This window comes from Rhinopithecus bieti, unplaced genomic scaffold (genome assembly GCF_001698545.2).
Source record: "Rhinopithecus bieti isolate Rb0 unplaced genomic scaffold, ASM169854v2 scaffold_43, whole genome shotgun sequence".
NCBI lineage: Eukaryota > Metazoa > Chordata > Mammalia > Primates > Cercopithecidae > Rhinopithecus > Rhinopithecus bieti.
In genome coordinates, this window is record NW_016803060.1 from 632,771 (window position 1) to 659,409 (window position 26,639).

The window sequence follows — 26,639 nt, forward strand, 5'->3', positions numbered from 1 at the left end:
CACCTTGCTCTCTAAAGGTGTCTTCCACAAATATATTTAAATGAAAAAAAGTTGTCATCATCATTATTATTAAAGGCATTAAAACAGCAAATCCTAATTTGTAGGTACAAAATATAAGGGTAACTGCCAAGTTACTAAGAAAGGAAGGAGTCCTGGTTTTCTGACAACCAGTGTGGGAGTCTAATAGAGGCACATGATCACAGGGCTGCCAATAGTCAAGGAAAACTTGGCACTGTTACCAGGGTCCAGCTGTGTGGGGACACTGCTGGCTTTCAGCTTCTGGAGGCCAACACTCAGCTGTAAAGTAGGGCTGGTGAATCCTACACCCGTGGCAATGCTAGTCACTTGCACTCATCCCCCTGACAGGGAAAAAGCCCCTGGGGAGTGTTGGCTCCCAGATGAAAGGTGTTCTACTGCCTACCTTGAGTTCATCTTTGCTCTGGAAGTTGTCCAGGAGGTGCTGGAAATGGGTGTCACACATCTGGCGGAGCAGTGAGAGAAGGCAGGACACATATTCGCCCTAGGGACCAACCCAAAAAGACACTTAGCATGGCCAATTGCAAGGGCTGTGTTCCCCCCATCCATAGAGGGCAAGGAGAGAAGGGAGGGTCTGAGATGGCCCCAATGATCATGGAAGAAAGATGACAAATATGGCCCTCTAAAGCTTTCTTTTCTGCTAATGAAAGCCTGGAGGGATTGGGGGGGAATAAGGTCTCTGCAGCATGGGGCTACTGAAAAATCTTAAACAATAATAAAGTAGTATTGCAAAGTGAGACAAATATTCTCCCTTTTTTTCCTAGGAAAGTTTTGGCTAAATAATCCTTTGCTGCCAAGGCACTGTACTGAAGTCTATAGAGGATACCTGGAACAAGGGAGAGCTTAACCTTCTCTGGACAGAATTTGGATTCTGCCGATCCTGCTGGGCTACAGCAGCCCTTATACAAGGACTTCTTTGGAACCTCCTAGAATTTGCACAGGGTTACTGGACTGGGCAAACAAAACACAGCAGATCAATATGCCTGTCTGAAAGGCAGAGGAGTTAAAATTGACCTTTTTGAGGGGACAAGCTATGGGCTTTAAGACAAGCAGAAATTAAAGGATAAATATCAATGTTCAAAATGTCTTCAAGTTCCAACTGGGATACATGGAATAAAATCCTGCTTTAAGGACTTCAAAAACCATCTTATAGCAACTTTTGGCATGGAGCAGACAAGCATGGCCTCCTCTTAGTTGCCTCTTTAAAAGGGAGGGAGAACATTTACTTCACTTGGGCAATTTTCAAATATTTATGAACTCGTGAGAAAGTGACAACAGTTTTTAGTCTCTCAAACCCTTTCTAGGTCTCTGAAATTATTATTCTTGTTTCTTGAGACGGAGTTTTGCTCGTCGCCCAGTCCAGAGTGCAATGGCACGATCTTGGCTCACTGCTACCTCCACCTGCTAGGTATAAGCGATTCTCCTGCCTCAGCCTGCCGAGTAGCTGGGATTACAGACACCCACCACCACACCTGGCTAATTTTTTTTGTATTTTTAGTAGAGACTGGGTTTTGCTATGCTGGCCAGTCTAGTCTTGAACTCCTGACCTCAGATGATCCGTCCGCCTTGGCCTCCCAAAGTGTTGGGATTACAGGCATGAGCCACCGCACCTGGCCTGAAATTATTAAAAATACATGTGTGCAAAATATATATGTTCATGAACCTCATTTTTATCTCAAAATGGACATAAAAGCTATAGGTAATTTGTCATGAGGGTCACATGGGTTAATGTACATAAAGCATTTAAGAATAAAGTCCATTATGTAAAAAGGTACTAAACAAATTACAATTATCATCATCCTCATTAAAATCTACATAAAATGAATCACTTCCTCAGTACTGCTAAATGAGCTAATATTGGACAAGTGCTTAAAGCACATTCTGGCCCACAGCAAGCACTGTGTAAGTGTTGGTTAGAAGGCTGGGTTACCAGGAAATGCCAGGGTACACATACATATATGTTTTTTACTTACAGTGAGAGTACCTTCAACAGAGGCTCCTAAAGGAGCAGACACTCTTTCCAAGCCCAGTGCTTCAGAACACATACCTGCTCCCTGAGTGCTCCCTGCTCCCCCTAGCATGCTGTAGCTTGGCTTGCTCCAGAGGGTTTTCTTCAGAGAGATCACTGTAATCTCCCATCTGCCAATGGAAAGATTCCACGAAAACTGTTTATCATGTCCCCACCTCAGGGCTGAGAAGTCTATTCTGGAGTTGGGGTACATGAGGGGCCCAAGGTATCGTCTCTCTGCCCCTCCTGAGAAGCCTTCCCAGTTTGTTTCTCTTCTAATTAGATTACAGAAAAATCATTATTCAGTAATGCCAGTGAAATTTACCTCATCACATTTTCCAAATGCTAAAACATAGATATAAACATAATGGACAAAAGCAACTAATTTGTAGATAGAAGCCAATTCTGAGAAAATTATTCTGTCCTGTACATCATTTAGGAGAACCTATATGAGGGGGTTCCTAGAAGTAGTCTGTTTTTCATCTTCAGCCTCTTACTACATCTTACATACATCCCTGCTTCATTCCACAATATAGAAAATGACTTGGCTCAAAGTATGCAGGAAAACAGGACAAGAAACATTCCCCGGATCTGCCCTAAAGAAGAGTCCTGAGAATATGAACCTAGAGCTTTCAGAGTGGAGAGGAGAGTCAGATTCAAGAAGGGAAGAGGGCAGCATGCTGACAACCATGCAGGAGGGGAGGCTGAGATGAAGGTGGTGGGATGGTAAGATGGAGGGGGAGTGCTTTGGAGAAGCCCCAGGTTAGAAAAGAAGGCAAGAAAACCTGGATGTTAGTTACTAACAGTGATCTCGGCTGTGCACTGCGGGCACCGCTGCCCTCTTACCGCCTCCTGAGCGTGCGATTTGCTCATGATGGTGAGCAGAGTCTGCAAGAGCACGTCCAGGAGGCTCTCCACCATCATCTCTACTTCCTCCATGACATCTGCCTCCTGGAGCGAGCAGCAAGAGAGCACACCGTTAGCACCAAGCCAGGCTGAAGTACAGCTGGCAGCACTTACTATGTCAGGCACATCAGCAGTAGTCTTCTGGATTCCCAACACCAAGCTCTCAGTCTCACCAACATGCAGTGTCAAGGAACCCAGGACAATGGCTTTGACAGGAGGTGAAGCACAACTGCCACTGCTGCCCAGGCATGGTGGCTGGGGCCTTACCCTAACACAACACCACCTGCAACTTTGAATCTCAAGCAGATACATTAATTTTGATATACAGGGCAGAAACAAAGATCCTGAGTTAAATGTTTTCTTTGATTTCCCTAGAATAGTCAGGAGAAGGCACAACTCTGCTGACACTTTTGGAAATGATAAAGTTTGAGAAATGGTGACGAATTCACACTACAGGGTGTGGCAGCGGCACCTTCACTAGTGCATAGCACTAATGCACAGAAGTAGCTCATCTTTCTGAGCACCCTGTTTTCTCCTCAGGGTTTTCCCCCTGGGTGCCCTCAATTTTTGCCAGCCCGGACTACTGCCTAGATATGCCTGGGTCCACTTCTAGCTCCTCAGCTCTCTCGTTCGTGTTACAGGGTCCATTTGAAGGACTCCAGCCTCAGTGCATCTTTCTCTAGCCACCTTACAAAAACAATGAAGCATGTCTCCTCACTGAGGGCCACTTCCTAATTTAGGAAGAGTCTGTTATCCTATTATAGACCTCTCACATTCATCTCAAATTCTGTAGCATGATTTTAATTATCTCACAAAGAGATTCCTGTTGCCCCTTGTCTAAGATATTTATACTATCACTGGTCCTAGTGTCTATCCTTTACCCATCCATCACTCTATCATTCACTAAACATTTACCATGTGCCAGTCACTGTTTGTGAACCTGAATATATAGAGGTGAACAAGAGAGAGAATATCTCTGCTCTCATTGAGCTTCAATTTCATTGTTCTTCTACCCATCCATCCATTTTAACTATACTCTGCCCCATTCCACATGAAGAATTTGAATAGCTCTTGGGACCAAAGTCATCTTTCCTATCTGTGGAACTGATCATAACACTTACCAGTGATGTATCTTTGGGTAGTTATAAGCAACTCATTACACTGACTCTAGCCCCACAAACACAACCAAACCATCGCCTCCAGCTTTTTACTGGTTCCCACTCCTGTTCCATTCCTCCTCTTTTTTTGCTTCAATTTCTCTCCTTCCTTTAGCAATAAGCTGTCCACCCCCTCAATACAACCTTGGGCTACGAGTAGATCTTAGGTGCTTGGTGTGGCTTCTCTGAGGCCTGGTGGGAAGAAGAGCTGCCAAGTCTTACCTGGAGCCAAGAGCAAATAATAGGGCCATTATCACCATCATAGTCACTCTCTGCCAAGCTAGACCCCTGTCACCAGATGGTACTTTGAGTTTGAACATCAGAGTATCCTACTGAGTCCCTGTCCCCTGCTCAAACAAAATAGACTTTTTTTTTAGGTGCCTCTCCCACTACATGTGGCTAGCCTATCCTTGTATATTCTTATCACCTGGTAACTGCCCTTCATTTTAAATGCACGTGAAATTCTATTCTCTAGCAACTCAATAAAATGGTATAATTTAAAAATCCATTTTTGTTTTACATTTCTTTCCTTATGCTTTCCTATCATTTCTGAATTTTCTGTAAGTAATATGCCTTTCTTCTATTATCAAAAGTACATGAAATAAGTATCATTAAAATAAATTCCTACCCTCACCTGTGCCTGATTCATATCTTTTCTTCTCTCTTTCCCTACCTCAGTTCATCCCCGCCTACCACCGATTTCTTTCAAAAAGAAAAAATAAAGAGGAAAGAAAATGGGTAAAAGCAGTATCAGTTGAAACCTGACCCTTAAAGCACAATTCTACCATCCTCTGAGGCTCAGAGCTCTAGTGGGCAACATTAACCTCTTGTATGCCCTGACCTCATTTGGTACAGTATAGGAACGCGATATGGTTGGAATCAAGCTGTCAGGAAGCTAACAGAAGAGCCTGAATAAGCAAGCTACCTCTCAAGTCTGGGTCTGTCTCCCTGTGCTCATGCCTGAATATTCTCAGAAAACTCCCAAGAATGCAGAATTAAAACCTATTGATGGAAACAGCATGACACAGAATTGGGCTTTGTGGTACTACAGATAACTATATTTCTGGGTAGATTTGATAGTGCAACCTTTAAAAATAGCAAGCATATGTTGTACAGAGAAACCTGTTGGGAACACACAGGCCACCACTCACTTGGGCACCTTCCTGTCACTGATGAAAGCATCTGTGACTGAAAAGTGTACAAAGCGATCTTTGTTGGTCTGCCTCTGGCTAAACTAACACAAGACTAGGGAAGAGCTGAGCAGGGTGGAGTGGGTGTGGGGCTACTACCAGAGAGCTGGTCTTGACGATGGAGAAGATGCTGCCAAGAATTCCTGAGCAAATAAGCAGCTCTTTCTGCTGCCTCAGGTGAAGGTGAATGTGATGGAGAACCACAGGAAGCAGGATGCGGCGGGATTCTGGGAGAGAAAACACAAAGGTGAAGAAGGCTTTAGAGGAGAACTAGCTACTGCAGCAAGCCAGTGGCATTGTAGGACTTAGCTATTCTCAAAGCAGGTGGGGTTGAGACTAGAGCAAAAGTGAAGGTAATCCCCTTACCTTACAAGGGCCTGAAAGCTCACTGCCCGGAAATTATAAGCCATCACATGACATTATTCTTCCATCTTTCCTTTGTTCTCATTTCAATACCAAGTATCCATAACATTTTGTGCAGGATGAATGTTAGGAGTCTGCTTCATTTGGAATGAAGTGTCTTTTTTTGGAAACAGGGTCTCATTCTGTCACCCAGGCTGGAATGCAGTGGCATGATCATGGCTCCTTGCAGCTTCAACTTTCTAGGATTGCTAGAGCATGACACCACACTCGGATAATTTTTTAATTTTTTGTAGAGATGAGGTCTCACTATGCTGCCCAGCAAGTCTTAAACTCGTGGGCTCAAGCGATCCTCCCTTCTTGGCCTCCCCAAATGCTAAGATTACAGGTGTGAGCCACCACACCCGGTCCCAAATGAAATCTCTTTAATGAATAGACTCCAAATTAAAAGCACAGTTTACAGTGAAAATTCCATTTAAATGGTATACTTAGTATGAACTACACTGACTGAACTTGCAGGCTTGAAATGGATTATAGATTGTCCCTCTTTATGCCCTGGCTAGGTAGGTAGTCTGACACTTCCACCCCTGTGAGCATTTACCTTGCCACAGCCAACAGACCTGCCCCCTTTCCCCCACAGCCTTGTGAGATTGCTACTCAGTGTGTACACAGCAATGAACACAATTGAAGCACGACCTTTGTATTGTCACAAGACTTTGATAATTAGCCAACATTTATCACCAATCCCACTGAACACTTCAAATGATTTTCTTTTATTTTCTCCCAATGTTACCAGAATAGCACTTTCATCAGGAGGTGACTATATTTAGAATCTCAAATTCAGGAAGGCTGTCCTACTTCAAGCTCCTTTATTAACTCATTCTGAGACCTCAGGCTAGTTGACTCCTCTCATGAGCTTTATTTTCCTCATCTGTAGAATGGGGTGTAAGGGCCTCTTCTATAATACATTTACTTCACGGGGGAGGTTAGGAGACAAGTGAAATGCAAATGTGAATGTGTTTCTGGCACCCTGTATTCCTACGTGGTCAGTGATGGTGTGACTCTGCAGGTCCCATCATATCTGGCCAGCATGATTTAGTCAGATTATCAGTAACACAAACAAGTCATGGCATTTTGGATTTATCGTTCATATCTGTCTTTAGTTAAGAGTTCCACATGAAATTTGACCGAAAATCTTTTTCAGTCAAAGACAAATTGCATGATATATAAGAGATTTGGGCACTGCCTTGTGAAATGCTTAGAATATGTTCAAACAGAATGGAATACTAGCTAGTCTAGATTTAAAAGGCTGCTTGAATAAAAAAAGTTGATACCGCACTGTGTGGATGAAAATACCAACGTACTTAGTATTTGTAACAACCAATAGCTGCTTACAGAAAAAAACAGTGGTTTGTTACTAGAACCTGCTGAAGAAGAGACCAAACTTATCCTTTGAGAATACCAGTGCTGGTTAAAGGACATCACTGGTAAAGAACCTCTTGCTGGCCGGGCGCGGTGGCTCAAGCCTGTAATCCCAGCACTTTGGGAGGCCGAGACGGGTGGATCACGAGGTCAGGAGATTGAGACCATCCTGGCTAACACGTTGAAACCCCGTCTCTACCAAAAAAAATACAAAAAACTAGCCGGGCGATGTGGTGGGCACCTGTAGTCCCAGCTACTCGGGAGGCTGAGGCAGGAGAATGGCGTAAGCCCAGGAGGCGGAGCTTACAGTGAGCTAAGATCCGGCCACTGCACTCCAGCCTGGGCGACAGAGCCAGACTCCGTCTCAAAAAGAAAAAAAGAACCTTTTGCTTCAGGGAAGATGCTGCAACTCAGGCATTTAATGAAAGTGAGATGCAAACGAAATTTTGGTGGTGTTTGTCATCTAAAATCTAATTACATAGTCCAAGGCCACATAAGTATTAAGAAAATTTTTCTTAAGTGTTTGTGTGAAGCAGCAAGTACATGCAGAGATACTAGAAATAAAGTATGCCAGTGAGAGCAGTCTGCTGTTCCCCTTCCCACATATTTTGAAAGCATTTTCTTTTTTTTGAGACAGAGTCTTGCTGTCGCCCAGGCTGGAGTGCAGTGGTGCGATCTCAGTTCACTGCAAGTTCCACCTCCTGGGTTCACGCCATGCTCCTGCCTCAGCCTCCTGAGTAGCTGGGACTACAGGTGCCTGCCACCTCGCCCAGCTAATTTTTTGTATTTTTAGTAGAGACGGGGTTTCACCATGTTAGCCAGGATGTCTCAATCTCCTGACCTCATGATTCGCCTGCCTCAACCTCCCAAAGTACTGGGATTACAGGCGTGAGCCGCCGCGCCCAGCTGAAAGCATTTTCTTTTAAGCAGTGCACAAAGCTCAAGTGTGTACAGTGGCCTTCAGTGACAGTGTGCCCAAACCATTAATAAAATCTTCAACATAGGAGCTGAAGAGAGAACTGTTTACCAGCATAAACAGTTACTGGTCAAAAAAAGATGACTTTCTTGGTGACAGCTTTACTACTACTAGCAATACCATATGCTGGCAGAGCTAAGTCAAAGGGAACACCTATTTAGTATTACAAATGTGTGTGGCACTGGGCTGAGAAATTTTTGGTCTTATACTTTAAAAGTCAAACCTGGCCGGGTGCCGTGTCTCACGCCTATAATCCCAGCACTTTGGGAGGCTGAGATGGGTGGATCATGAGATCAGGACTTCGAGACCAGCCTGGCCAATATGGTGAAACCCCATCTCTACTAAAAATACCAAAAAAAAAAAAAAAATTAGCCGGGCATGGTGTTGCATGCCTGTAGTCCCAACTACTCGGGAGGCTGAGGCAGGAGAATTGTTTGAACCTGGGAGGCAGAGGTTGTGATGAGCCAAGATCATGCCACTGAACTCCAGCCTGGGCAACACAGCAAGACTCTATCTCATTTAAAAAAAAAAAAAAGTCAAACCTAAAAAATTAACCACCAAAAATTATAAAAATTCTAATAATTGCTTAGCTGGTGTTTTGGATTTATTTTGGTGCCTCAGAAGTTTATCCTAGCACAATGATATTATACTTAAAGAATGAGGCTCATATTGATCTTAATATATGGCCATTGAGCATTTGGTTGTCCCTGCAAGGCAGAACTTGATCACATATGATGTGGCTTCAGGAACAAAACCAGAAGTTCTTCGTGAAAGACAGACTAGGCTGCTAATATATTAGATTGTCCTGACCCCTTGGGGAGCATAAAGAGCTCCCTGTCTATTTCTCTCTCTAATCCTTGTTGGTTCTCCAAAGACTGGAAAAGATACTGACTGGTATGGCAAGGAAACAAGCAAGCACAGGGTCCTCAGGGCCCCCTTTCAGGGCCACCCCCTTTTTTTTTTGAGACAGTCTCGCTCTGTTGCCCCGGTTGGAGTACAATGGCATGATCTCAGCTTACTGCCACCTCTGCCTCCTGGGTTCAAGCAATTCACCTGCCTTAGCCTCCTGAGTAGCTGGGATTACAGGTGCCCGCCACCACGCCTGGCTAATTTTTTGTATTTTTAGTAGAGATAGGGTTTCACCCTGTTTGCCAGGCTAGTCTTGAACTCCTGACCTCAAGTCTTCTGTAGGGCCTCTTTTATTTTCTTGGCTTATCCTTGTTTCCTTGAGATAGTCCCTTCTCTCTTCCTCTCCCTCCTTTTCTGAGCATATGGCAAGCTCTGTTCTTGGAAGCTGTGGGCCTGGAGGCAGGGCCCTCATGAACAAGATTAGGGACCTTTTAAAAAAAGAGACCCCAGAGAGCTGCCTTGCCCCTTCTGTTATGCCTTGCCCCTTCTTCAACACAGAGAGAAGACAGCTGTCTATGAACCAGGAAGTGGGCCTCACCAGACACTGAATCTGCTGGTGCTTTGATCTTAGACTTCCTAACCTCCAGAACTGAGAAAGTTCGTTGTTTACACGCCACCCAGTCTATGGTATCTGTTACAGTAGCCTGAATGGACTCAGTCACCACCCCAGTGACATGCCCGTATGTGTGGATTCCTAGGAATAAACTGTGAGTAAGACAGTAGGCCTAGGTCTTGGCTGCATTCTCTATTATAGTTTACCAAAATATTCTGCATCTTAAGGGTCACTGGTTTCTTGCATAATGGTTGAGGAAACTGATCCTTTGATTACCACTTGGCTATCACCCCTAGAAGGAAGGAAAGGTGAGTCTGACTCTCATCCCAACTTGATTTACCTGAGAAAGAAAACAGGCGGCTATCCACTGTCCTGGCAATGGACTGCAGCTTGACCACGTCCATTGACTGCCCAATGTGCACAGTGCTGGGCATGCTCCCCAGTGTCCCTCTCACAAACTCTGCCACCTCTTGCACGGTGAACATTTGCAGCAGCTCGTCAAAGATGGTTGGGAAAGAATTGAGGAGTGCAGCCTGCAGAAGCAAATGAAGCTGTGGTTAGCACAGAGTTAGGGTGTGTGTCTATCTTTCACACTTAGACAATGATACAAGGTGGTGAGAGGCTGAGAAGGCACTGTAGCATCTCTGCCTTGGGTGGGCTCCTCCCTGGCCACTGACTACAGCACTCAGGTATGGAGCAGGAAAAACCAAAAAGGAAACCAAAACAAGATAATTTACTGGGATCCAGGAAAACTGAGGCTTTCATAACTTGCATATAGCATTTGCTGGCAAGAGAATGGGGTATAAAGAAAAATCTGCTCAGTGTGGCTTAAGATCCACAGCTGTTTTTGTTCATAAAATGTATTTATATTTTTGTTCGTCTCTATGATCAAGTTCTTAACTTTCCAATTTTGGTTCCAAACCCAAGAAAGTATGGCAGAGAGATGAGTTCCTTCAAGCAGCATCAGCTGAACTCTGCTCACAGCCCTGCAGCCAATGATCCAGTTCTGAGAGCTGTACCATTTCCCCAGAATAGAGATTCTCATTTGCAACCATGAAATATGAAGGCTTCATAAATTATTTTTTTCATAAGTGATGCCTGGTAGTCTCAAGAGTAAATTTAAGAGGATGGGAAATGTGTGTGTTTGGTTAGCCATAAACTCTTGACGACTGTTGACGTGGGCTTAGAGTTCAGCGACCTAGACACCCAAGCAAGGGGAGTGGGAGTGTGCATGTTAGACTTTTCTTCTAGGATGTAAGCTCTGGTAGACCACAAGGTAGTTTCTTGAGAACAATCTGATAATAGAACAGTTCCAGAACCTTTGGGAGGCAGAGCACTATAGGAGAAAGACAATGGGTTTTGGAGTTAGACACGGGTTCAAATTCGAACTTTACCACTTACCTGACACATAAACTTTGGCAAGTTAACCTAATTCTTTGTTTCCCCATCTATAAAATGGGGATGATGCTATTACTCATTTCTTGATGCTGGTATGAGGGAATTTTTACATAAAGTTTCCAGTAGAGTGTCTGGAACACAACAGGCCTTTGATACATGCTGGTTCTCATGATTTTCTCTTGTGGAAGTGGAAGCAGCATGAAGACATTTTTTCACTTCTCAGTCCCCTTATGCCATTAACTCAGGATTTACAAAGAGAAAGGGAGTGCCACCTTGAGATAAAAAGGTGAGAACGCACCCTTCCCAAATGGTAGGTTGGGGAGGGAAGGCTGTTTTCTTGACTGCTCCATCAGGCAACAGACACTGTCTTAGAGTGAGTGAAAATTTATGCCATGGAAAACAGGCTTGTGCTGTGGTCTTTATTCAGGCCAGGCCCAACTGGAGCACTTATATGAGTTCTATCTGCAGATTTATAATTCCTGGAATATTGAGGAGATTGTTTTGCAGTAATTAGAACCAGAACAAAACATATTGTTAGCAGCTTAGATATAAAAGACAAAGGAGTGGTGAAGTAGGTGCTTTATAATCAATAACAAACAGTAACTCATTTGCTCTCTTAAATGGTGAAATATCCTGTACTTAGACACCAGGAGAGAAGGACTCTCACATCCTGACATCTTCTAGTGGTCATAATCAAAGATATAAAGTCTAAGTGAATAATACGCATACATATGTGTGTGTGTATCTCTCTCTCTCTCTATATATATATACACACACACACATATACATATATATACACACACACACACATATATATATACACATACACACACACACACACACACACACATATATATATATATATATATATATATATATGTATGTATGAAACTCAGGAAACATGAGCCTTGCACCAAAGAAGAAGGTCAGATTCTCACACAGGTCTTAGCTGAGACCAGATCTAAGCTATTTATCTTGATGTAGTAGGAGTGTGCCACTCAGTACAAGGCATTACTGTGTTACCAAGTTCCCAGAAAGCATATGTGCATTGCTTTGCTAGCTACCTCTAATCTCTCCATATTCTGGCTGTGGGAGGGGAATGGAAGAGGAACATGAGTAGCTTAAGGTACTTAGAAGGGGAGATCACAGGTGTCTTCCTTACAGAAGCACCTGGAAGCCTTGAGGTACTCCCTTATAGAGTTCCTTATAGACTCCCTTATAGAGTATATTCCTTTATACAGTCAAGGAAGCCTTAAGGTACTCCCAGTTGATCACCTGTCCTCTGGGCTGAGAAACCTACAGGCAACTGGTATCAAGAGGCAACACAGAGGCAAGTGGAAAACAAAATTTTTTTTTTAATTTTTTGTTTTTTAATTTTAATCTTAAATGAGACAGTTTAAATATATACTTGGGCTAACAATATACTTGGCAGTAACTGAATGGACATAAGAGAGGCTGTCTGATCTTTGCTTACAGGTTTTGGCGTAATATTTAGCTTCAAAAAGTTGAAGAATATAATCCATTACATAAAAATTCTGACATTCATTTTATAAGGAAAAATACCTCCCTGTTGACTGGGGTAATTAATTCTTGATTTGTTCTAGGGTAAGACTGTGTGGAAAGGTAACAGATTAGCTGGCTAGGCAGTTTTGTTCGTTTTCGAGACAGTGTCTCACTCTGTGGCCAGGCTGGGGTGCAGTGGCGCAATCACAGCTCACTGTAGCCTTAACTTCTTGGGCTCAGGTGATTGGCCAGGTAGTTTTAATATAAGAAAGCAAATTTTCTTCCCATACTGATATTTCTAATATTGAATCTAATCTAATCTTTTTTTTAGTTTCATTTTAATTATTTAATTAATTTATTTATTATACTTTAAGTTCTGGGATGCATGTGCAGAACGTGCAGGTTTGTTACATAGGTATACACGTGCCATGGCGGTGCGGTGTGCTGCACCCATCAATCCATCATCTACGTTAGGTATTTCTCCTAATGCTATCCCTCTCCTAGCCCCTGATCCCCCCTAGGTGTGTGATGTTCCCCTCCCTGTGTCCATGTGTTCTCCTTGTTCACCTCCCACATATGCCACATATGAGTGAGAACATGTGGTGTTTGGTTTTCTGCTCCTGTGTTAGTTGACTGAGAATGATGGTTTCCAGCTTCTTCCATGTCCCTGCAAAGGACATAAACTCTTCCTTTTTTATGACTGCATAGTATTCCATGGTGTATATGTGTCACATTTTCTTTATCTAGTCTATGACTGATGGGCATTTGGGTTGGTTCCAAATCTTTGTTATTGTCAACAGTGCGGCAATAAACATACGTGTGTGGCTGGACGCGGTGGCTCATGCCTGTAATACCAGCACTTTGAGAGGGTGAGGCAGGTGGATCACCTGAGGTCAGGAGTTCAAGACTAGCCTGGCAAACAAGGTGAAACCCCATTTCTAATAAAAATATAAAAAATTAGCTGAATATGGTGGTGTGTGCCTGTAATCCCAGCTACTCAGGAGGTTGAGGCAGGAGAATCGCTTGAACCGGGAGGTGGAGGTTGCAGTGAGCTGAGATCGCTCCATTGCACTCCAGGCTTGGGCACAAGAGTGAAACTCCATCTCAAAAAAAAAAAAAGAAAAAGAAAGGAAAAAAACATACGTGTGCATGTGTCTTTATTGTAGAATGATTTATGAATCCTTTGGGCTATAGTAGCCGAGTAATGGGATGGCTGGGTCAAATGGTATTTCTAGGTTCTAGATCGCTGAGGGAATCACCACATTGCTTCCCACAATGGTATAGAACTAATTTATACTTCCCACCAACAGTGTAAAAGTGTGTACTATTTCTCCACAGCCTCTCCAGCATCTGTTGTTTTCCTGACTTTTTAAATATCGCATTCTAATGGTGTGAGATGGTATCTCATTGTGGTTTGATTTCATTTCTCTATGACCACGATGGATGAGGTTTTTTCCATGTTTGTTGGCATGTAAATGTCTTCTTTTGAGAAGTGCTTTTGTTCATCTCCTTGCCCATTTTGATTTTTTTTTTTTCTCTTAAATTGTGTTTAAGTTCTTTGTAGATTTTGGATGTTAGCCTTTTGTCGGATGGATTGCAAAAATTTTCTCCTATTCTATAGGTTGCCTGTTCACCCTGATGATACTTTCTTTCGCTGTGCAGAAGCTCTTTAGTTTCATTAGATCCCATTTGTCAATTTTTGCTTTTGCTGCAATTGCTTTTGGTGTTTTAGTCATGAAGTCCTTGCCCATGCCTATGTCCTGAATGGTATTGCCTAGGTTTTCTTCTAGGGTTTTTAAGGTTTTAGGTCTTACATTTAAAGTCTTTAATCCATCTTGAGTTAATATTTGTATAAGGTGTAAGGAAAGGGTCCAGTTTCAGCTTTCAGCATATGGCTAGCCAGTTTGCCAACACCATTTATTAAATAGGGAATCCTTTCCCCATTGCTTGTTTTTGTCAGATTTGTCAAAGATCAGATGGTTGTAGATGCATGCTGTTATTTCTGAGGCCTCTGTTCTGTTCCACTGGTCTATGTATCTGTTTTGGTACCAGTACCATGCTGTTTTGGTCGCTGTAGCATTGTAGTATAGTTTGAAATCAGGTAGCATGATGCCTCCGGCAGTGTTCTTTTTGCTTAGGATTGTCTTGGCTATATGGGCTCTTTTTTGGTTCCATATGAGATTTAAAGTAGTTTTTTCTAATTCTGTGAAGAAAGTCAACGGTAGCTTGATGGGGATAGCACTGAATCTATAAATTACTTTGAGCAGTATGGCCATTTTCACGATATTGGTTCTTCCTATCCATGAGCATGGAATGTTTTTCCATTTGTTTGTGTCCTCTCTTATTTCCTTGAGCAGTGGTTTGTAGTTTTCCTTCAAGAGGTCCTTCATATCTTCTCTAAGTTGTATTCCTAGGTATTTTATTCTCTTTGTAGCAATTGTAAATGGGAGTTCACGCATGACTTGGCTCTCTGTTTATTATTGGTGTACAGGAATGCCTGTGATTTCTGCACATTGATTTTGTATCCTGAGACTTTGCTGAAGTTGCTTATCAGCTTAAGGAGATTTTGTGCTCAGACGATGGGGTTTTCTAAATATATAATCATGTCATCTGTAAACAGAGACAATTTCACTTTCTCTCTTCCTATTTGAATGCCCTTTCTTTCTTTCTCTTGTCTGACTGCCCTAGCCAGAACTTCCAATATTATGTTGAATAGGAGTGGTGAGAGAGGGCATCCTTGTCTTGTGCCAGTTTTCAAAGGGAATGTTTCCAGCTTTTACCCATTCAGGATGATACTGTCTGTGGGTTTGTCATAAATAGCTCTTATTACTTTGAGATACATTCCATCAATACCTAGTTTATTGGGAGTTTTAGCATGAAGGGATGTTGAATTTATCGAAGACCTTTTCTGCATCTATTGAGATAAGTAGTTTTGTCATTGTTTCTGTTTATGTGATGGATTACATTTATTTATTTGTGTATGTTGGACCAGCCGTGGATACGCTTTTGATGTGCTGCTGGATTCGGTTTGCCAGTATTTTATTGAGGATTTTCACAAATGGATGTTCATCAGAGATAGTAGCCTGAAATTTTCCTTTTGCTGTGTCTCTGCCAGGTTTTGGTATCAGGATGATGCTGGCTTCAAAATGAGTTTGGGAGGAGTCCCTCTTTTCTATTGTTTGGAATAGTTTCAGAAGGAATGGTACCAGCTCCTCTTTGTACCTCTGGTAGAATTTGGCTGTGAATCCGTCTGGTCCCGGGAATTTTTTAGTTGGTACACTGTTAATTACTACCACAATTTCAGACCTTGTTATTGGTCTATTCAGGGGTTCAACTTCTTCCTGGTTTAGTCTTGGGACACTATGTGTCCAGGAATTTATCCATTTCTTCTAGAGTTTCTAGTTTATTTGCACAGAGGTGTTTATAGTATTCTCTGATGGTAGTTTCTATTTCTGTGGGATCAGTGGTGATCACCCCTTTATCACATTTGTTGTTGTGTCTATTTGATTCTTCTCTCTTTTCTTCTTTATTAGTCTGGCTAGTAGTCTATTTTGTTGATCTTTTCAAAAAACCAGCTCCTGGATTCATTAATTTTTTGAAGGAGTTTTCATGTCTCTGTTCTGACCTAAGTTATTTCTCTCTTTTTTTTTTGAGATGGAGTCTTTCTCTGTCGCCCAGGCTGGAGTGCAGTGGTGCAATTATCGGCTCACTGCAAGCTCTGCCTCCCAGGTTCACACCATTCTCCTGCCTCAGTCTCCCAAGTAGCTGGGACTACACACACCTCCACCATGCCCGGCTAATTTTTTGTAATTTTAGTAGAAATGAGGTTTCACCCTGTTGGCCAGAATTGTCTCAATCTCCTGACCTCATGATCCGCCCACCTCGGCCTCCCAAAGTGCTGGGATTACAGGTGTGAGCCACTGTGCACAGCCAGTTACTTCTTGTCTTCTGTTAGCTTTTGAATTTGCTCTTGCTTCTCTAGTTCTTTTAACTGTGGTGCTAGGGTGTTGATTTTAGGTATTTCCTGCTTTCTCCTATGGGCATTTAGTGCTATACATTTCCCTCTAAACACTGCTTTAGCTGTGTCCCAGAGATTCTGGCACGTTGTATTTATGCTTTCATTGGTTTCAAAGAACTTATTTATTTCTGCCTTAATTTCGTTATTTACCCAGTAGTCATTCAGGAGCAGGTTGTTCAGTTTCCATGTAGTTGTGCAGTTTTGAGTGAGTTTCTTAATCCTGAGTTCTAATTTGATTGTATTGTGGTCTGAGAGACTGTTATGATTTCTGTTCTTCTGCATTTGCTGAGGAGTGTTTTACTTACAATTTTGTGGTCATTTTAGAATATGTGCAATGTGGTGCTGAGAAGAATGTATGTTCTATTGATTCGGGGTGGAGAGCTCTAGTAGATGTCTATTAGGTCTGCTTGGTCCAGAGCTGAGTTCAAGTCCTGAATATCCTTGTTAATTTTATGTCTCATTGATCTAATACTGACAGTGGAATATTAAAGTCTCCCATTATTATTGTGTGGGAGTCTAAGTCTCTTTGTTGGTCTCTAAGAACTTGCTCTATTGGAACCTGGGTGCGCCTGTATTGGGTGCATATATGTTTTGGAGAGTCAGCGCTTCTCGTTGCATTGATCCCTTTACCATTATGTAATGTCCTTCTTTGTCTTTTTTGATCTTTGTTTAAAGTCTGTTTTATAAGAGACTAGGACTGCAACCCATGCTGTGTTTGCTTTCCATTTGCTTGGTAAATAGTCCTCCATCCCTTTATTTAGAGCCTATGTATGTCTTTTCATGTGAGATGGGTCTCCTGAATACAACACAACGATGGGTCTTGACTCTTTATCCAATTTGTCAGTCTGTGTCTTTAATTGGGGGCNATGTCATCTGTAAACAGAGACAATTTCACTTTCTCTCTTCCTATTTGAATGCCCTTTCTTTCTTTCTCTTGTCTGACTGCCCTAGCCAGAACTTCCAATATTATGTTGAATAGGAGTGGTGAGAGAGGGCATCCTTGTCTTGTGCCAGTTTTCAAAGGGAATGTTTCCAGCTTTTACCCATTCAGGATGATACTGTCTGTGGGTTTGTCATAAATAGCTCTTATTACTTTGAGATACATTCCATCAATACCTAGTTTATTGGGAGTTTTTAGCATGAAGGGATGTTGAATTTATCGAAGACCTTTTCTGCATCTATTGAGATAAGTAGTTTTTGTCATTGTTTCTGTTTATGTGATGGATTACATTTATTTATTTGTGTATGTTGGACCAGCCGTGGATACGCTTTTTGATGTGCTGCTGGATTCGGTTTGCCAGTATTTTATTGAGGATTTTCACAAATGGATGTTCATCAGAGATAGTAGCCTGAAATTTTCCTTTTTGCTGTGTCTCTGCCAGGTTTTGGTATCAGGATGATGCTGGCTTCAAAAATGAGTTTGGGAGGAGTCCCTCTTTTTCTATTGTTTGGAATAGTTTCAGAAGGAATGGTACCAGCTCCTCTTTGTACCTCTGGTAGAATTTGGCTGTGAATCCGTCTGGTCCCGGGAATTTTTTAGTTGGTACACTGTTAATTACTACCACAATTTCAGACCTTGTTATTGGTCTATTCAGGGGTTCAACTTCTTCCTGGTTTAGTCTTGGGACACTATGTGTCCAGGAATTTATCCATTTCTTCTAGAGTTTCTAGTTTATTTGCACAGAGGTGTTTATAGTATTCTCTGATGGTAGTTTCTATTTCTGTGGGATCAGTGGTGATCACCCCTTTATCACATTTGTTGTTGTGTCTATTTGATTCTTCTCTCTTTTCTTCTTTATTAGTCTGGCTAGTAGTCTATTTTGTTGATCTTTTCAAAAAACCAGCTCCTGGATTCATTAATTTTTTGAAGGAGTTTTCATGTCTCTGTTCTGACCTAAGTTATTTCTCTCTTTTTTTTTTGAGATGGAGTCTTTCTCTGTCGCCCAGGCTGGAGTGCAGTGGTGCAATTATCGGCTCACTGCAAGCTCTGCCTCCCAGGTTCACACCATTCTCCTGCCTCAGTCTCCCAAGTAGCTGGGACTACACACACCTCCACCATGCCCGGCTAATTTTTTGTAATTTTAGTAGAAATGAGGTTTCACCCTGTTGGCCAGAATTGTCTCAATCTCCTGACCTCATGATCCGCCCACCTCGGCCTCCCAAAGTGCTGGGATTACAGGTGTGAGCCACTGTGCACAGCCAGTTACTTCTTGTCTTCTGTTAGCTTTTGAATTTGCTCTTGCTTCTCTAGTTCTTTTAACTGTGGTGCTAGGGTGTTGATTTTAGGTATTTCCTGCTTTCTCCTATGGGCATTTAGTGCTATACATTTCCCTCTAAACACTGCTTTAGCTGTGTCCCAGAGATTCTGGCACGTTGTATTTATGCTTTCATTGGTTTCAAAGAACTTATTTATTTCTGCCTTAATTTCGTTATTTACCCAGTAGTCATTCAGGAGCAGGTTGTTCAGTTTCCATGTAGTTGTGCAGTTTTGAGTGAGTTTCTTAATCCTGAGTTCTAATTTGATTGTATTGTGGTCTGAGAGACTGTTATGATTTCTGTTCTTCTGCATTTGCTGAGGAGTGTTTTACTTACAATTTTGTGGTCATTTTTAGAATATGTGCAATGTGGTGCTGAGAAGAATGTATGTTCTATTGATTCGGGGTGGAGAGCTCTAGTAGATGTCTATTAGGTCTGCTTGGTCCAGAGCTGAGTTCAAGTCCTGAATATCCTTGTTAATTTTATGTCTCATTGATCTAATACTGACAGTGGAATATTAAAGTCTCCCATTATTATTGTGTGGGAGTCTAAGTCTCTTTGTTGGTCTCTAAGAACTTGCTCTATTGGAACCTGGGTGCGCCTGTATTGGGTGCATATATGTTTTGGAGAGTCAGCGCTTCTCGTTGCATTGATCCCTTTACCATTATGTAATGTCCTTCTTTGTCTTTTTTGATCTTTGTTTAAAGTCTGTTTTATAAGAGACTAGGACTGCAACCCATGCTGTGTTTGCTTTCCATTTGCTTGGTAAATAGTCCTCCATCCCTTTATTTAGAGCCTATGTATGTCTTTTCATGTGAGATGGGTCTCCTGAATACAACACAACGATGGGTCTTGACTCTTTATCCAATTTGTCAGTCTGTGTCTTTTAATTGGGGGCACTTAGCCCATTTACATTTAAGGTTAATATAGTTATGTGTGAATTTGATCCTGTCATTATGATGCCAGCTGGTTATTTTGCCTGTTAGTTGATGCAGTTTCTTCATAGCGTCAATGGTCTTTACAATTTGGTATGTTTCTACAGTGGCTGGTACCAGTTTTTCCTTTCCATATTTAGTGCTTCCTTCAGGAGCTCTTGTAAGGCAGGCCTGGTAGTGACAAAATCCCTCAGCATTTGCTAGTCTGTAAAGGATTTTATTTGTCCTTCACTTATGAAGCTTACTTTGGCTGGATATGAAATTCTGGGTTGAAAATTCTTTTCTTTAAGAATGTTGAATATTGGCCCCCACTCTCTTCTGGCTTGTAGGGTTTCTGCGGACAGATCCACTGTTAGTCTGATGGGCTTCTCTTTGTGGGTAACCCGACCTTTCTCTCTGGCTGCCCTTAACATATCTTCCTTCATTTCAATCTTGGTGATTCTGACGATTATGCATCTTGGGGTTGCTCTTCTTGAGGAGTATCTTTGTGGTGCTCTTTGTATTTCCTGAATTTGAATGTTGGCCTATCTTGCTAGGTTGGGGAAGTTCTCCTGGATAATATCCTGAAGAGTGTTTTCCAACTTGGTTCCATTCTCTCTGTTACTTTCAGGTACACCAAACAAACATAGGTTTGGTCTTCTCACACAGTCCCACATTTCTTGGAGGCTTTGTTTGTTCCTTTTCATTCTTTTTTCTCTAATCTTGTCTTCATGCTGTATTTCATTAAGTTGATCTTCAATCTCTGATAACCTTTCTTCCATTTGATTGATTTGGCTATTGATACCTGTATATGCTTCACGAAGTTCTCGTGCTGGGTTTTTCTGCTCCATCAGGTCATTTATGTTCTTCTCTAACCTGGTTACTGTGGTTAGCAATACCTCAAACCTTTTTTCAAGATTCTTAGCTTCCTTGAATTGGGTTAGAACATGCTCCTTTAGCTTCAAGGAGTTTGTTATTACCCACTTTCTGAAGCCTACTTCTGTCAATTCATCAAACTCATTCTCCGTCCAGGTCTGTTCCCTTGCTGGCTAGGAGTTGCAATCCTCAGGAGGAGAAGAGATGTTCTGGTTTTTGGAATTTTCAGCCTTTTTGCACCGGTTTTCCTTGTCTTCCTGGATTTATCTACATTTGGTGTTTGATGCTGGTGACCTTCGGATAGGGTTTCTGTGTGGACGTCCTTTTTGTTGATGTTAATGCTATTCCTTTCTGTTTGTTGGGTTTTCTTCTAACAGTCAGGCCCCTCTGTTGGAGGTCTGCTGGAGTTTGCTGGATATGCATTCCAGCATATCCTGTTTGCCTGGGTATCACCAGCGGAGGCTGCAGAACAGCAAAGATTGCTGTCTATTTCTTCCTCTGGAAGCTTCTTCCCAGAGTGGCACCCACCAGATGCCAGCCACAGCTCTCCTGTATGAGGTGTCTCCCATTCAGGAAGCACGGGGGTCAGGGATCCACTTAAGGAGACAGTCTTTCCCTTAGCGGAGCTCGAGCACTGTGCTGGGAGATCTGCCAATCCCTTCAGAGTCAGCAGGCAAGAACATTTAAGTCTGCTGAAGCTGTGCCCATAGCCATCCCTTCCCCCAGGTGCTCTGTCCCAGGGAGATGGGAGTTGGATCTATAAGCCCCTGACTGGGCTTGATGCCTTTCTTTCACAGATGCCCTGCCCAGAGAGGAGGAATCTAGAGAGGCAGTCAGGCTACAGTGGCTTGGCAGCACTGTAGTGTGCTCTGCCCCCTCCAAAGTTCCTGTCAGCCTTTTTTACACTGTGAGGGGAAAACTGCCTTCTCAAGCCTCTGTAATGGTGGATGCCCCTTCCCTGACCAAGATTGAGTGTGCCAGGTCAACATCAAGACTGCTGTGCTGGCAGTGAAAATTTCAAGCCAGTGGATCTTAGCTTGCTGGGCTCCGTGGGGGTGGGATTCACTGAGCTAGACCACTTGGCTCCCTGGCTTCAGCCCCCTTTCCAGGGGAGTGAACGGTTCTGTCTCGCTGGTGTTCCAGGTTCCACTGGGGTATAGAAAAAACTCCTGCTGCTAGCTCAGTGTCTGCCCAATCAGCTGCCCAGTTTTGTGCTTGAAACCCAGGGCCCTGGTAGTGTAGGCACCCGAGGGAATCTCCTGATCTGTGGGTTGCAAAGACTGTGGGAAAAGCATAGCATCTGGGCCGGAATGCACCGTTCCTCAAGGCACAGTCTCTCCTGGCTTCCCTTGGTTAGGGGAGGGAGTTCCCTAACCCCTTGTGCTTCCCAGGTGAGGTGACACCCCACCCTGCTTCTGCTTGCCCTTCATGGGTGCATCCACTGTCTAGCCAGTCCCATTGAGATGAGCCGGGTACTTCAGTTGGAAATGCAGAAATCATCCGCCTTTTGTGTTGATCTCGCTGGGAGCTGTAGTCCAGAGCTGTTCCTATTTGGCCATCTTGCCAGCCCTCCGATCCTAATTTAATCTTAATTCTTAGCCAAAGCTTCCTAGTTAATCCCACTGTTTTACAAATTATTTCATTCAACTTCTGGAATGGACAAAAGCTAATCTAAATTTTCTTTTTTTCTTCTTCTTCTTGGAGACAGTCTCACTCTGTCGCCCAGGCTAGAGTGCAGTGGTGCAATCTTGGTTCACTGCAACCTCCACCTCCCGGGTTCAAGCAATTCTCCTGCCTCAGCCTCCTGAGTAGCCGGGACTAGAGATGCATGCTAATTTTTTGTATTTTTAGTAGAGATGGGGTTTCATCATGTTGCCCAGGGTGGTCTTGAACTCCTGAGCTCAAGCAATCCGCCCGCCTTGGCCTGCCAAAGTGCTAGGATTACAGGCATCAGCCACTGTGCCCAACTTTCATTAATACAATGATTAATCAGGACATAAAATTCCCCATACATTCTGATTATCTCCTATGAATAAGATGTTCATAAAAAACTAAGTAGTATGTAGCTAAATAAATTTGGTCTAAAGACTGTTCACAAGAACAAATTTGTGCTTCATCTCCAACATAAAGCCACTGAACTGTTTTACATCTGGCAGCTGAGGCACAGCCAGATTTGCAGTAAAAGCAGCGTTTTGTTGTATCAGGTATTTCCTTATAAATCACCCCTTACCCAACACACATGATCCTGGCAGGGCTTCTTCATCTCTGAAAACCAGAAGACAAAGAAACCACCCGCTGAGAAAGAGGAACCCAGCAGCAAAGCTTCCCTGCAGTGTGCGAACCTGAGTAAAAAGGAGTGTTTCTGAGTTTCTGCTGTCCAGACTGAGCACAAACCGGATGGACTGGAAAAGTTCTTGGATACTGGATCTGAATTGTTCCTCTTCCATTCCACAAGTGGCTCGTGAGTACAGGATCCGTGACTGTACAATGAACTTGAAAAGGTACTCCAAGGCCTGGAAAATGTGGGAGAAAAAGTGATGGAGAGGTGTTGAAGATGGTCAGGAACTCACATAGCAGAAAACAAAGGGCAAAGTAACAGCAGTTTCTATACCAAAATCAGGTGATGGACAGTTCTAACTATGGAGATAGATAGGTACTTTATTTTTTAAATTTTTTTCTCAAATATCCAAATCGTCACTAAGCAGCAGCTACCTTCTTACTGAAAGAATCATTAAATAATTTCACAACTGTTTTCTGAGATTCTGGAATTAAGGAGCCATAGACTTTTATAGAAATAGTTGAATTCAAGGACATTCAGAGTTTAAAAAATAAGTTTCTTTGTATTTTTTTTCAGGTCTGGAAATAAAAAAGTCACAAGGCAAGGATGTAAGAAACACTCAAGTTTACTGCAAGAAGGAAGCGTCCTAAAGGACTCAGGAGTCCTCAGACTTAGGAGTCTCCTACATCTTTAAGATACAGCTGGGGCCTGACACAGTTCCTCCTTTTTCACCAGGGGTCACAGAAATCTGAAGAAAACTTGCCCCAGGCTGCACAGCATCCGATAGGCCTGATACATCCAGTATCCACCCTCTTTCCACGAAGACATCTGCCATAAACAGTTCATAAATAGTATAAGATGAAGCTTCTGCAAAAAGTTTGGGAGCAGAATCTGATTCTGAGGAGTTCCTGACGCTTGGCCCATGCTTACAGAGTAATTTCCTTTTAAGAGAACACGCTCAAGACCCAATACTATGTTTTCTAATTAAAAAAACAAAAAAACCACAGATTTCCCAGACACTGAAAAGGCAGAGATAATGGAGAGAAACTTACGCAACACTGAAACAAACAGAAGTCAGGTACCTGAAACATAAACAGGAAACAATTCCTAAACTCCCTTTCATGATCTATCCAGCTGTTAGACGGTTTGGAAAAGCAGAACTTAATATTTTGTGGCCCATACAAAATTCAGTTGGCACTGGGGAATGCCAGTTTAGAAAATGTGTCATCCATGGCTTGTACCAGTTGATTCTGTAGAAGAAATGAGTGTGCGGCCTCGTCTCCATAAATGCTACACCCTCTGTTCTAGTAGCTTTTTAATGCCTAGTCTATAAAGAACTTGAAAAATCTGTCAGTTGCTAAACCCAGACACTTGCAGGCTGGACTCTGCCACTGCTCTAGTATGTCTATATTGTGGTGACTCTTCAGGCCCATGAAGTAGAAGTATACACTTCTGAGCCAGCTTCATTTATTAGGTTATGCCAGTTTGAAGTCACTGAAGTAGGACGTATTTTCTATTCGAATAAAGAAAATAAACGTGTGCATTTTCCAAACTAAATGCCTAGGTAGCAGGTCTGACCTTTCCCTTTAGGTACTTTGGTTTTGTATGATTAACATGGCTTGCTGGGCTCAGCAGAGGACAAAAGAGGGACAGGGTCAGGATTGACACCCTGGAATCCTTAGAGGTAGGGATTAGAATCCCTATAGGTAAAAGATAGAACAGATCTGGGAGCAGCCTAAAAAAGCCAGGATTGCTTCCTCAGTTAAGTCACACAGAAAATGTAAAGCATGCTAAGACCTGGAAAGATTCACCAAAAATGTATTATGCATAGAAGAAGAACATGAACTTATTGAGCATCCTACTATTATATGCCCAAGCCCCGGAAGATGCAGGAAGGACTGGCAATTACGTAGAGCATTGGAAATAAAGACAGGAAAATAAACTAAATTTTTTTTTGAAAAGTGTAATTTTAGGACACCTGAGAGGTAGGCAAATCTAATTATGTGCTCCATACTACTCCTCTAATTTTAAAAAGTTTTTTTGTTTGTTTGGTTTTTAAGTTTGAAACCACTACCACAAGAGATGTAATGACTGGCATGAAACATTTGCCAGTTTCAGGGAGGTAGAACTAGACAGCAAAGTGACTTGCACCTTTTGGGCATGAGAGCTTGCTTCCACTAGAGGAGCACAAGGCTGATGTCAGAGAAGTCTCTATGCAAACCCGGATGAGGACACGGAAAATAAAGCCACTTCCAGTCATTCGTCAGTACCTGACGTCCCTCTTCCCTACTCCTCTTAAATCTCTTGACTTTTGGATCAGTACCATCCTGATCAGGACCAGGTGATGCTGGCCACCTCTGACAGATTCAACTGGGGAAGGAGAGTGGGGCACAGGAGTGGAACAGAAGGTAAGAGGTGGAGCCTGTGGAATTTGTTCAAGCTTTAAAGGTGCTCCAATTACTCTCCAATTACTGTGTAGAGACAATGGAGCACTTAACTGTGGCTGAAGCAACGGCCCTGTCCATTTTTGCTTAAGTTAATAAACCTGTAAGAAAAGAGATCCTAAAAGTTATTACCATGTTTGTATCACCAAAAGATCCACTGTGCCCTCTCTTTCCTCCTTGTGGCTACCTGCTAAGGAACTGATACAGCTCAGCACGGAAAAGTGTGCTGTTGTTTTGGAATGCCTTGTGAAGAGCCACCCTAAAACCCACAATGACACCCTTACATGCCTCTCACATTGTGAACAAACAATAAAACCAAGTAAGAAATAATGAACTTTTCATTTTCACCTTCTTCAACAGAACTTTTTTTAAGGTCATGATTCTGAAGGTAAAAGGAAGAGATAAGGTTATGAGTGGAAAGATATATTGAATCAAAAGTATTAAGGAAGAAGTTTCCTAGTTCATGGCTTTTGATACTGGAATGAGAAGTATCAGGCCAGGAGCATGCATCCTATGAAGGAGGAAAACAGGATTAGATGGAAACCTACTAATTCGGTGAAGGAGACATGTAAACTGAAATCAGATGAAGAAGAGGAAACAAACTGATAAAACCTTAGTGTTGGATGTATTACAGAACAAGTGTGAAATTGTGAGAACAAATATGAAAACACCTCAGAAAAATGCTCCCCGAAAGAGAATTCTTCCTTCTCCCTACCCAAACCTTATCTTTCCCAGAATTCTGTACCTCCACAAATGGTCTTGCCATCAACTCAGCTGATTTAGCAAAGACCCCTTGGAAACAGTCCCAGTTCTCCCTTATTATCATCTTCTACATCCAATCTAGCATTTGAAAGCCCTTGCTTTAGTCACATCAATTGCCTTTTGGTTCCTTAAAAATCCAAGCACTTGGGGCCCGGTGCAGTGGCTCATCCCTAAAATTCCAGGACTTTGGAAGGTGGAGGTGGGTGGATCACCTGAGGTCAGGAGTGGCTAACTAGAATACACAGCATAGAGAAGACGGTAAATGACCTGATGGAGCTGAAAACCATAGCACAAGAACTACGTGACACATGCACAAGCTTCACTAGCCGATTCAATCAAGAGGAAGAAAGGGTATAAGTGATTGAAGATCAAATGAATGAAATGAAGTGAGACGTTTAAGAGAAAAAAGAGTAAAAAGAAATGAACAAAGCCTCCAAGAAATATGGGACTATGTGAAAAGACCAAATCTACGTCTGGTTGGTGTACCTGAAAGTGACAGGGAGAATGGAACCAAGCTGGAAAACACTCTTCAGGATATTATCCAGGAGAACTTCCCCAACCTAACAAGGCAGGCCAACATTCAAATTCAGGAAATACAAAGAACACCACAAAGATACTCCTCAAGAAGAGAAACTCCAAGACACATAATTGTCAGATTCACCAAAGTTGAAAT

General features: G+C 42.5%; 1 protein-coding gene across 1 annotated transcript in view; it reads right to left on the bottom strand.

The window, feature by feature from the left end:
• Nucleotides 1-26,639, bottom strand: part of DOCK3 (dedicator of cytokinesis 3) — a 404,390-nt gene that overhangs the window by 97,629 nt on the left and 280,122 nt on the right. Inside the window, exons 19-23 of the mRNA XM_017890007.1 lie at nucleotides 22,825-22,995; nucleotides 9,858-10,050; nucleotides 5,397-5,524; nucleotides 2,891-2,995; nucleotides 422-520 (exon numbers count right to left, since the gene is read on the bottom strand). Of these exons, the coding sequence (XP_017745496.1) occupies nucleotides 422-520; nucleotides 2,891-2,995; nucleotides 5,397-5,524; nucleotides 9,858-10,050; nucleotides 22,825-22,995 (696 nt within the window). The remainder of the gene's footprint in view (nucleotides 1-421; nucleotides 521-2,890; nucleotides 2,996-5,396; nucleotides 5,525-9,857; nucleotides 10,051-22,824; nucleotides 22,996-26,639) is intronic.